At 38.8% G+C, this 12,161-nt stretch overlaps 1 protein-coding gene across 9 annotated transcripts in view; it reads left to right on the top strand.

Annotated features, from left to right (window-relative positions):
• GREB1L (GREB1 like retinoic acid receptor coactivator) overlaps positions 1-12,161 on the top strand; it is a 132,858-nt gene that overhangs the window by 92,472 nt on the left and 28,225 nt on the right. For all 9 annotated transcript variants that reach the window (XM_063395635.1, XM_063395676.1, XM_063395669.1 and 6 more), the window contains 6 exons: positions 650-835; positions 6,417-6,743; positions 7,610-7,738; positions 8,324-8,458; positions 10,381-10,578; positions 11,475-11,655. In XM_063395635.1, coding sequence (XP_063251705.1) covers positions 650-835; positions 6,417-6,743; positions 7,610-7,738; positions 8,324-8,458; positions 10,381-10,578; positions 11,475-11,655 — 1,156 coding nt within the window. The remainder of the gene's footprint in view (positions 1-649; positions 836-6,416; positions 6,744-7,609; positions 7,739-8,323; positions 8,459-10,380; positions 10,579-11,474; positions 11,656-12,161) is intronic.

Raw genomic sequence — 12,161 nt, 5'->3', positions numbered from 1 at the left:
AACAGTGTCCTATTAATAGTACAGAACCAGATGTACCCAAAAGTATGGATTTGGCAAAATCTCTGTGGAAATGCTTCTTTTGAAACAAAAAACATTCTGAAAGAAAAGAGGAGTTAGCCTGTGCTCATGTGCTTTGCCTTACAGAATGGCATGTTTAGTTGTTGATGTTTATGAAAACCGAATGGGAAGGTGGCAAAAAAGTGAAATCAATCACAGCAATACCGCAGTGGCTGAATCAATGCTAATGTGACTTATGCTGCTTTTATAATGTTAAGATCAATGTACTTTTGCTTTCATTGATTTTTCTTCTTTGTAGACTATATTATGGAGAATCTGTATTTAAAGGTCAGGGTAAGATGCAAACAGATAATATTCTCATCTGTATTTGGATAACAGTAGTTATTATCCTGCTGGATATCATGCAGTTAATGTTAGTTCTTGTAAATGTATGTGATCATTTGCTGTAAAACACAGCAGAGGATCCCTGGCCTGTAATTTACTTTTTAAGCTATTATAATGCCATTAACAGTCATTGGTGCAATGTATTTTGTCAGACATCTTTAAGAAGTTTGGAGATACATCATTGAGCAAGATTTCATGTAATGGCAAATTTTGTGAATTTCTGGGGGATTTGTTTCTTTTATCATAGGCTATGGCACTTTACCTTATTTCTATGGAAATGTTGGTGATATTGTTGTAAGTCCCTTGCTGGTGAACTGCTACAAGATTCCACAGCTGGAAAACAAGGATTTGGATCTCTTGGGTTTGTCCAGCAGTCAGCTGCTAAGTGTGGAGAATATGATACTTTTAACTATTCAGTATCTGGTCCAACTAGGTAAGCAATTTGTCATAAGCACTTCGTTTTATTTGAGACTGTCCTTTTTTTCTTCATACCTTCTTTATGTCCCTTTTAGGGCCAGTTTTCTGGCTGCTTTTGTGGCTGGAAGAGGCAAGTGGCTCCATCTAGTGTGTGTGACTTTGCCACTTTGTTCCTGAAACGGAAGGAGTGAAGTGAATTTAAAGGCTGATACTGCTTCTGCTCTCCATATGGGGATTGACCAGGTCACCTTTGTGAAATGGATTTGCAATGCAGATAACTCATTTGCTTAGGGTATCAAACCATCAGTTATCACAGCCCTTTCTAAGGACACTCGGTCTGTTTTATTCAGTTTTGTGACAAATGCTGGCAGATGTGTGATGGTTGTCATTGTTTTGGTGACAGCACTGTTTACATGAAAACCACATTTGTTATTCAGACTAAGGCAAGTGATTCAGTGAATATCTCATTCTTATAAATGTTTTTGAAATGGACTTTTTGCAAGTTTGAGAGCAAACCAGCAAGGCACTTTTTTTCTCCTATTGCAGGTCCTGTCATTTCCCATACCTTACAAAAAAATGAGCACTGTTAACAGCAAGGTTTTAGAAGCTAAAAATGCAGGATAGTGTTGGGAAACTTCCACGGCAGTCTCACCCTAACTTTTCTATTTGAAAAGATACCACGTATCATAGAAGAGTGTGAAGTTACTTTTGTGAAGAGCAGAGTGCATCTGTAATACATAATGGTTAGAAATATGCAGGTGTTCCAAAAGCAGCACAACCTTTCAATCTGGGGAGCAAACGTGCTCCATGCAGGTTTCACCCATGAGTGCTTACACTTTCCTGCAGTTCTGTAAGAGACAGGAAGGAAACCATTTTCCATGTCATAATATTCTCTAAGTGATCTGTTAGCTCTGTTTATCATTCTCTGCTCCACTAGTCTGTTGGATGCCGTATTAGAACTGACAAAGGGTTTCTTAATTTTTTACAGGATGTTTTTTGTTACCTTCTTTCAATAGGCTTAAATTTGTTGTTTGAGATTTTCATCTTTATTGGAAAGTTTGTAGAGTGTGTGTTAAAACCAGCTGCTTCACAAAAGTCTGGATTGATAGAGGCAGCTTGCAAATTTGTTATCAGGCAGCTGATAACAGCATTTCCAATTAAAAATAAACTATTTATTGAAACCTGTGAGTCAGTGAATCACGCTCCATGAGCAAGTCTAACTTTAGATGGATGCAGCAAGTCTATACTTGCTGCAAACTAGAGGAGGCTTCATGCAAAGCTTCTGTAGCAGAATTGTACATATTGAGCACTGTGACTTCAGCTTAAAGCAGTTCTCTTATTAGCAGGTGTTTAGTTTGGCTTTTGTTCTTAGCTGTGCAAAGCTGCGTAGTTTGCTATTTAACCTTATGTGCCAGTACTGTAAGATGAAAGAGCCTAATGAGGAGAAAAGTAAAAACATTCTGTAGAGGAGAGGATCAAAACATGTTGCTGGTTTGAATATTGCTGTAAACTTAAAACTGTTGGAATTGTGACAGCTGCACTGATCTGTAGCCTTTGTCCCATGTTGTTAAATCAACGTAGATTAGAGATGATTGGAGGGCAGCCAGATTCAAAAGTTTTTGACAAAAAGAGACAAATACACCTTTAAAATAAAAATTTATTCATGTAAGCCTCTTTTTTTTTGAGAAAGTAGGACTAAAGTGTTTTTCTTTTCTCCAGAGTATATTATGAAAGAGTAAGATAAAGGCAAAGATAAAAAAGCAGGCAAAAGCACGAAAGACAGAGTCTTGCCTAATTTTTTTCAGATCTCACTACTTGTAAAAAATACATTTGCAGATGACTATGATCACAAATGATAAGAATATTATCTAGGGAAGTGCTCCTTTTTTGGAAAAAAAATATATAGCTGAGAATTCCTATCCGTTTTCTTGAAAAATTATGACAACATTAATTGTAGGACCATGCTGTTGTGTTTTTGGAAATCAGCTGAGCAACTTGTGATGATATCTACAAATCAAAGTAAAAAAACCAAATGCATTTCTGATGCTTTAAGAAGAAGCACCTTCTATGAAGACTATACATAGTTAAACCTATAGTAATTGTGAGCCATAGAATTACTATAAATAAATTCCACTGACTGTGATAAAGGAATAAGTAAAAAAAGATAAAGAAGTGTGTTTGATTTTAGTGGCTTTTTTTTAGTCTACCTCCTAGACTTACTGGGAGTTCAAATTTGTTATCTTTGGCAGCATTCATGGTGAAGTATTCTCAAGCTTTGCTTCTATACATCAGAATGCCCATATGTGCAGTATGGGTTACATTCTATCATCTGTAATCATCAGTTTTTACTATTGCACTGCCATTTCTACAAACATAATCTCAGCCTATGCAGTGCTAAGGTGGTCTGTGCTCTGGTTGAAGAAGATTTCTGGACCCTTTGTTATACCACCTGTTTAGAATTCTGAAATCATTCTCCCTTCTCTCTTGTTGTGGTACATATGAATCATTTTGAGTATATATGCTGTATGCTGTGACATCCAGAGGTGTTCTGTACTTCTAATATCCAAATGCACACCCAGACTCAAGGGTCTTGCAAGGCTTTGTCTTGAGTGGAAGACATAGTCAGAAACTAAAAGAGCATATTCCAGCAATTCTTCTGTCTTAGATGGTTGGAGAAGTAGTCTCTGTGGATGCACCCTGAAGTTTGTCTACCCAGAAATGAGTGTCGTACAGAAATGGATGACATTTGAATATGTTGACTTAAACTGTATAGAATAATAGAATAGAATCATAGCAGCATTGAATCTTTTAAGTTGAGAAAACCTTTAAGATCAATGAGACCATTAACCCAGCACTGCCAGGTTCACTGCTAAACCATGTCCCCAGCTGCCACATCCACGTGTCATTTGAATGCCTTCAGGGATGCTGAGTACACCACTTCCCTAGCAGCCTATTGCAATGCCTAACCACCATTTCAGTGAAGAAATTTATCCTAATATCCAATCTAAACTTCCCCTGGCACAACTTGAGGCCATTTCCATATTTCCATTTGTCCTGCCACTTGTTATCTGAGAGAAGAGACCAATCCCCACCTGGCTACAGCCTCCATTCAGGTAATTGTAGAGAGCAGTGAGGTCTTCCCAGGCCTCCTTTTCTGCAGGCTGAACAACCCCAGCTCCCATGTCCCATAGAACTTGTGCTCACCAGCTCATTGCTCCCCTCTGGACATGCTCCAACACCTCAAGGTCCTTCCTGTAGTGAGGCACCCTGAACTGGACACAAGACTCGAGCTGGCCTCACCAGTGCTGAGTGCAGGGGGATGACCCTGCCCTGGTCCTGCTGGCCACACTATTTCTGGTGCAAGCCAGGCATGGGACTTCTTGGCCACCTGGGCATATACTGGCTCATGTTCAGCCAGCCACCAGCCAACAGCCCCAGGTGCTTTTCCACCAGACAGTTTTCCAGGCACTCTTCCCAGGCCTATTGCACTGCTGGGGGTTGTTGTGACCCAAGGGCAGGACGTGACACTTTGTTTTGTTGGACCTCGAACCCCTGTCCTCAGCCCATTGATCCAGCCTGTCCAGATCCCTCTGCAGAGCCTTCCTGCCCTCTGCCACCTGCAAACTGTGTGAGGGTGCTCTCATACAGTGTTACTGAATATTCTGAGTTGAAAGGGACCTACAAGGATCATGGAGTCCAACTCTTAAGGGAATGGCCCATATGGAGTTTGAACCTACTATCTTGGCATTATTAGCACTGTGTTCTAACCAACCGAGCCAATCTCACTCAAGCCCCTTGTCCATATCATCAATGTAGATATTGAACAGAGCCCTGGGAAACACCATTTGTGACTGGACACCAACTGGATATAACTCAGATATTAATACTTTATTAGACTGGTTATTATGCAGTTTTGTTTTGAAATCAAGATGATCCTTTGCATGCTCATTTCTGTAGAGAAGCTGCTTTATATTCCCTGTTAGTATTGACTTTTTTTTTAAGAAACTGTTCACAAATCAAAATCAGTATCTATCATTATGTCTTTCATCTGATATTAGTTCCATTATTTTTCTGGATAGTTGTGGAGAAAGACTGCCATACTTTCTTATAAGTAATCTGAGTGAAATTTTGTGTGTTCTCATACTGAGAATCTGCTTATCTATTTATACTGTTATTTTCATATTCTTGGTTTCATGATGATGACTCTTGTGTTTAGAGCCTGTCTATTAAATAGCCTCCCTCAATCAGCAGAATTTGCTTTTATTTCTGTTAGTGGGTAGCATCATTTTCAGGGGTTGATAAGTTTCAGGTAAACTTTATTTCTGCAGAGGAACTGATTCTTCTCTACTGATATTTGTCTAGTTTTTTGTTTGTTTGCTTGTTTTAATTTTGAGGTGTTCAAGTACCCAGAATGTGTGATGCTTTCTTAGAAGATTAAAGAAAATACATTTCCAAAAGAGAACTCTAAAAGAGAATTACGCCCGTGGACTCATCAGAATTTTTCAGTTTGCATCAAAAATGAAAACAGCATTGCGCTTACAAGTTTATAGTTGTCTTAACATCCTATAGTAATTGGGTGGTGGCACTTTCCATATGTTACTTCTCAAAAAGGCAAAAATGACAACAGGTGGCAGTTTTTACAGATTCTGTGCTGTGGGTTATTTACCCACACCCTGTTTCTCACACAACCTTTCTGTTTCCTGGCCTGAAAGAAAACATAAAACCAAACCCAGTATTTCACATATCTCTGATATTTAAGCCCCCTCCATTTTATCATAGAAAAGCAAGCTGCTGAAGTGTGAAGCAGCCTCCTTTGGCACTGATATGAGATCTTGGCAATATAAGCTATGGTTACTTTTTACTCTGTGTTCATGAATGTTTTTAACTATTCCTGAATATCTTTGACAATGATACAAAGCTAACTGAACAGAATGTGAATTGAAGTTCAGTTGGAGGACTGATGCCAAGATAAGATGGCTTGTATTTGTCTCTTCCAGTTCAAGTTGACAGTGCAGTTGATAGAGTCTAGGGAATGTAGATCTAAAGTTGCATATTCTTCTTTATGTTAGATGCTTGCAGATTTGCTAAATTAATTTAATTTAGCTAAGGAAGAGGTTAAACATGTTTATTTGCATCCATGCTTGGGTGGTTAGTATACATGATGAGAAAAAGCAAAGAGCACTTTCCAGGCTTTGTCGGGCTGCATGGCTGTGATTAGGCTACAAGAATAAGCACTTGGGTTTTCTGCTGCAAAAACACATGGGTGCATGCTTAATCCTTCCCTTCCAGGCAAAAAGCACATATTTTCCCACTCCCTTGTTTGTCCCACCAATTGCTGAAGCTATGAGTGAGGTGGAAAACCTTATTGTTTGGAGGAAAAAAATGAAAAAAGGCAGTGGTGGAACAGAAAGGCTTCTAAAATAAAAACCGAGAATAAGCCATGTGGGTAGCTATCCACTGAGTAGCAAATGGTTTTTTAAAATACTAAAAAATGTGGTGAAGGAGCTTGTCAGAGCAAGACAGACATGTAATTATTCCTGGTTCAATAACATTTTTATATGAGACACTGTTCTTCTGTTTGCTTGTTTTCGTTGTAGGTCCTGACCAGATACCCCTGAGGGAAGAATTTGAGCAGATCATGTTGAAAGCTATGCAGGAGTTTACTCTGAGAGAGAGATCCTTGCAAATGAGTGCACAGTGTATCTCTGTGTCACCAGGTCAACTCCCTTGGCTTGCCAGGTTAATCGCTAGTGTGTCTCGGGATCTCGTGCATGTGGTTGTCACCCAGAATTCCCTGGCAGAGGGCATCTCGGAGACCTTGAGGTCTCTCAATGAAATGAAACACCAGCAAAAGCTTCCAGATTATGTAGTTGCCATTTGTGCATCAAAGATTAGAGGAAATGAATTCTGTGTAGTGGTTCTAGGTGAGTATATTTGCAGACTGCTTCGAACGGCAATGCCAAATTAATTTTCTTGAGTTATTGTTCTGGTTTTTAAATCCCTTTTGTTCTTTTTATTGTCCTTTGTATTGTTGCACTGCATTGTCACTGTTTACTGTATCTTCAGCAAGACTTGGAATACTAAGGTCCCTGAGGATATTGAAAAATACCTTTATGCTAATCATTACTACTTCTTCAGAGGCCTGAGACTTTATTGTTTGTGTGATTGCCTTAGAAAATATCTTGAAGTGACCCAGTGGCAAAATAGTTTCTTTGTTTCATGTGACAACTGCGATATTTTACATGGCAGAGTCTTATGCAGACTGCTTAAACCAGAATGTGCTTTTCAATCTTTTTATTATTTTTATCCTTTTTATCCTTATTTTTATCCTTTGTATTCTGCTCTGATGACTGGCTGTGCTGTTTGTGTGTGAATTAGTGTGTCTGGATGGAAATGAACTTTGACTAGTCATCTTTCCTTTGTAGGCAGGCAAATCAGTAATGCCATTTTTCAACTTTTTTAACCTTTTTTCCCCCACACATGGGATAATTACTTTTTTCGTATTTATCCAGAATCCTCCATTTCCTCTAAGGTACAAATACTTATTTTGAATATCGTTTGTCATACAAGTATGCAAAATGATGTGCAGTAGCAAAGAACCTGCTAAAATTAGTCATATCAACTAATTCTGCAGTCACTAGTGAAGTAGACTTGGGTAAAGTCTCCTGGGTAAAGGCAGTGGAGATCCATGACTGAAGATCAGAGTGCCCCAGACTTGAAGGATGAAAAGGTTTGTTGACAGTAAACTGTATTAAGGTTTGCTCTCACTCTTTTCCACTCTCTTCTGCAGGTCAGTATCAATCTCGGGCACTTGCAGAGAGCATGCTTACCACCAGTGAATTTTTAAAAGAGATCAGTTATGAGCTCATCACGGGGAAAGTTAGTTTCCTGGCATCACATTTCAAAAACACATCTTTAGGTGAGTGATTCTAAGAAACAGAAGTTCAGCCAAGACAGTCTTCTCCTTAGGGTTGGTGTGTCTCCTGTTCATCAGTTAAAATGCACATGGATACAGCTCTGCTCTCTCCATTGAGAGGCATTCTGTTCTTCTCTCCTCCTTGTGTGTAAAGAGTGCTTGTCTCCTTCACCTGTGTGGCGGCTGTTCATAACCCTCAGGCAAAACTTTTTTAACAGCTGTTGAATGTACTGGCATTCATGTCATACACCCTTAAGTACACAAGTGTTTTCTAGTTTGTGCTTTTAGCAGGGTTTTAGAGGTTGTTTTATAGTGTGTGTTTCTTTGTAATCATCAGATGTTACCAGTAGCTGTAATGCCACAGACCTGAAATTATACAACTGTGGTTCCTTTTTTCTTTTTAATTAATTCAATTGGTAAATCAGTAAATAGAAAAGTATTTTCCCTCCCTCTCTTCCCTGTATCCCCAGTCCCTTGCCCACATGCAGACTTGACATCAGCTGTGTGAGAACATGGCTGTATGTGATATTTGATGTTGATTCTCTGAAATGGTTTCCAGATAATTTGGTGCTGCTAATTTTGATCTAGGTGATGATTTGGACAAGCTGCTGGAGAAGATGCTACAGCAGCGGGGGGAAAGTGTCATTATTCCTTTTAATGGAGATGTTAGCGAGTGTGTGTCATCTCAGGAGGCAATTGCCATGGTTTCTACACAAGAACCAGGTAAAATTTTTTTGCATGCAAGATATGAAATAAGTGAGTAGCTTGTTAAACATCAAAATGCATACACCTCAGGAGAATCTGAGGGCACATTTGCAGTCAGTGTGCCAACCTTAAAATACTAATACTGTCAGCTAAATGTAGTAATACAGCAGTTGCTCAGAAAATCTCTGTAATAAGCTTCAGCAGTTTTTTTTTCCCTGATGATTTTATATTCTCTAAGCTAAAACATGTTATCTTCTGTTAGGCATCAGGCAGAGTAGAGATGTTTCTTTGTACCACTGGCAGAGTGGATTCATCTCATCTTTTTGCACTGAGAAAAGGAATGTAACATTGCATTTAAGGCAGAGGGGAATTGTGTTCTCCTGGTCTCCTCAGGTGCCTTTGTGCCTGGTAATATGCATTAGAGACTTTTGCTCTGAGGCTTAACCTTTTAGGGAATACGTTTTAAGGTCTTGGACTGAAAGTAGTAGGCAAGTGTGATCTGTAATTTGTTGATCTGAGATGTGTCTTATTCAGCATAGTGTGAGAAGATATTTAAGTGCAAAAGATAAGCTAGGATATTCTGTCTAAAATTGCTACTTTTCAGAATTATTTAGCTATTCAGAGTTCTAGACATGCTTTCCTTTTCCTATCACAATAATGGCAAAAGATACACTGAGCTGTTGTGAACATTGGGATTCTTTCAGGTCTACTATCATAGCAAATTCAACATCCAGTAAAGCTTTTTTCTGAAAGAAGGGTATGCTCTTGGTATGCTCTTGCTCTTTATTACTTAAATTCATCTATTTGGTGTTAAATCTGAATGAAAGCGAAATGGCTTGTGGTCTCCACATGGATCAGGAGATCCAACCAGAAGGGCTGGCAGGCACTTTGTGCTGGCACCTTCAGAAGTACAAGTCTTGAGCTTCCTCAGACGATTAATTTGAAGGGAGAATGACCTTTAGATTCTGGGGTATTTTTTTTTCTTACTGTGTACTTTTTTTCAAGCTTCGTATTTTCTGAAACATTTGTTCTAAGTTCGTTTTGTCATTAACATATGGCTGTACAGTGGTTGAATCTGTTGAGAAACTGCCTAAATAAAAAATTTAAAGGGGTATCCTAGGCAGTGAGAGGGCTGTTTCTTCCATAGCAGATCTGCTGAAATGGACACTAAGGCATATTTGAACAGGAGATAAGCACACGTGCACACGCACACACCAAAACACATCTCTGTGTAAAACCAACACAGTAGAAAAAGTGGCTAAACAAAAACGGTAACACCATTATAGGATTTAATCTGGTAATCTGCAAATTGAAAATACTCAGTGGTTAATGAAGCATGGATGGTTGGACATAGACTTTACCTAATGGAAATACTGAAGTGGAACATGCTTTTTATTTTGAAGAAACATGAATGCTCTGGTCAGTCTCTCAGTTCTCTGTATTTAGTGTGATACTGACATTTATTAAGCCCAAATAAATCTGAGTTTCAGGAGAGCATTAGAGCCTTGTACCTCTCTCTCTCTCTCTCTCTGCTTTTTATTATACGTACACATACACATCTTTATATATATCTATGTATGTGCATGCATATGATGTATGTGTTGGTTCATTTAAAAGAATGCATTTCACACTGTTGGCATTGAAGTTTCTTGGCTTGCACTGTTAGATATCCTTAAAACACTTAGGGCATTTGAAAAAATGGGCAATGCTTTACTTGAGGTTGTCTGATATATTACCACATTTTGATCAAAGAAAGAAAGTTGGCATTTGTGATCTGGACCAAACTCTCCAGAGTGTTGAGATTTATTCTGGTGAGTGATGTTTTTTTTTCCTGATAATAGAGGGTAGTCCGTCTGGAGGGTCATGTTTTGCTGGGGGGTGGGAAAGTAAACATGTTTCTTGTTGTGTTTTGTTTTCTTTTTCAAACAAACACACTCTAGATTTGGATGTTGATACCTTCCAAATTTACCAGCCACAGCTCACAGTTGCCAGAAAGCTCTTGTCCCAGGTTTGTGCTATAGCAGACAGTGGCAATCAGAGCCTGGATCTGGGCCACTTCAGCAAGGTGGACTTCATCGTGATAGTGCCCCGCTCGGAAGTCCTGGTGCAGCAGACCCTTCAGCGGATTCGACAGTCAGGTAAGAGGGAGGGCAGGGCACACAGGCTGATCAACCCCAGTATGTGGTGTTGTTACGTCCTTGCTGGTACAAGGGGAAAAGTAAGGTGCTCCAATATATCTTTTGTCCTCATAGTCTGCGTTCTATTTTACTTTTTTTAAAAAAAGTTTTACAGAATCATGAAGACCCTGGAAAATACCTGATTGTCCCATATTTCAGAGTCGTTTATTTGTAGTTCTTTAATTCAAATGACATTCAAAGTCAAATACATTGCACCGTGCCTAATTTATGAATATGGTAGCAATATATCTTTACAAAGACTAGTTGTATTGACACAAACATTTAAGAAGAGCATGAAAAGTATGAGATACGAGATATGATACGAGATATGATACGAGATATGATACGAGATACGATACGAGGTACGATACGGTACGATACGGTACGATACGAGGTACGATACGGTACGATACGGTACGATACGATACGATATGATATGATAGTAGGGAGAATGAATTTTATATAAATTAATGATATTTGCAAAGGAAAGGTCAAGATAACTTCTTCTGACTCAAACAATATTGATATATTAGCTTAATGCAAGTAAGTTTGGTCTAGGATGGTGGAGCACAGACGACTGGGTGCTGCTTTGGAAATATTTGTGGAGGCCTGATTTTTATCCCTCATTTTTTGATAATGTGAGGAGTTTTTGAAGGGTCTTCAGGTACTTTTTAGAGGAAATCCAGAAGCCAAGGAGCACATTTTGGTCTCCATTGTGAGAGAAATTGCATTTGGATAATAATTTTCTTACTGGGGCTTATCAGTGTTTTGGCAGACAAGTGGCAACTTCTCATTGACCTTTCATTTTTGGATGCACTTAAAGATAAAGAACTTAGTTGTATTCTTCTTTTTGACAGGTGTGCTTGTGGACTTGGGCCTAGAAGACAATGGAACAGCCTATCAGAGAGCTGAGAAATACGTGGTTCGGCTGGACAATGAGATTCAAACTAAATTTGAAGTTTTTATGAAGCGAGTGAAGCAGAACCCCTACACGCTCTTTGTGCTGGTTCATGACAATGCCCACGTGGATTTAACAAGGTAGTGCTTTAATCTGCTGAAGGAAAACCATCTTCTCCAGTGTCTTTCTATTACATTTTTCAAAAGACTTACCATCTTAGACACCTATTGCTTCCTCTAGGCATTTTTAAGGTATTTTGTGCCTTATATATGGAAAGAGTCTCTTCTGGTTGCCCATGATATTTCTTACCTAATTCTGATTCAGCTGAAGGTAGGTGAGACTAGTTTCAGATTATTGGATGCCTAACAGGAATCTTTTTAGGGTTATGTGCTAAAGTGCTGAAATCAAGGGGAAAATGCTGGATTTTGCAAATTTCTTTGCTCTTCTTGTCTTCTTTTCCTGTTCCTCCTCTTTTTCTGGACTCAAACCAAATGTCTCCAATGTTCACAAGCTGGTTGTGCTTTAATTTGTATTTTTATCCCTGATAATAGTGTTCTTTGTGATATGAGAAAGCTTACAGACTAAGAAAGATGCCATAGCTTCTGTAAGAAAAGGATTTTTAAAAATAGCTGTATTAAATTTGGCT

The sequence above is a fragment of the Prinia subflava genome, chromosome 1 (assembly GCF_021018805.1).
Source record: "Prinia subflava isolate CZ2003 ecotype Zambia chromosome 1, Cam_Psub_1.2, whole genome shotgun sequence".
NCBI lineage: Eukaryota > Metazoa > Chordata > Aves > Passeriformes > Cisticolidae > Prinia > Prinia subflava.
The sequence above is the reverse complement of the archived record's forward strand: the minus strand, read 5'-3'. Positions and strand labels throughout refer to the sequence as shown.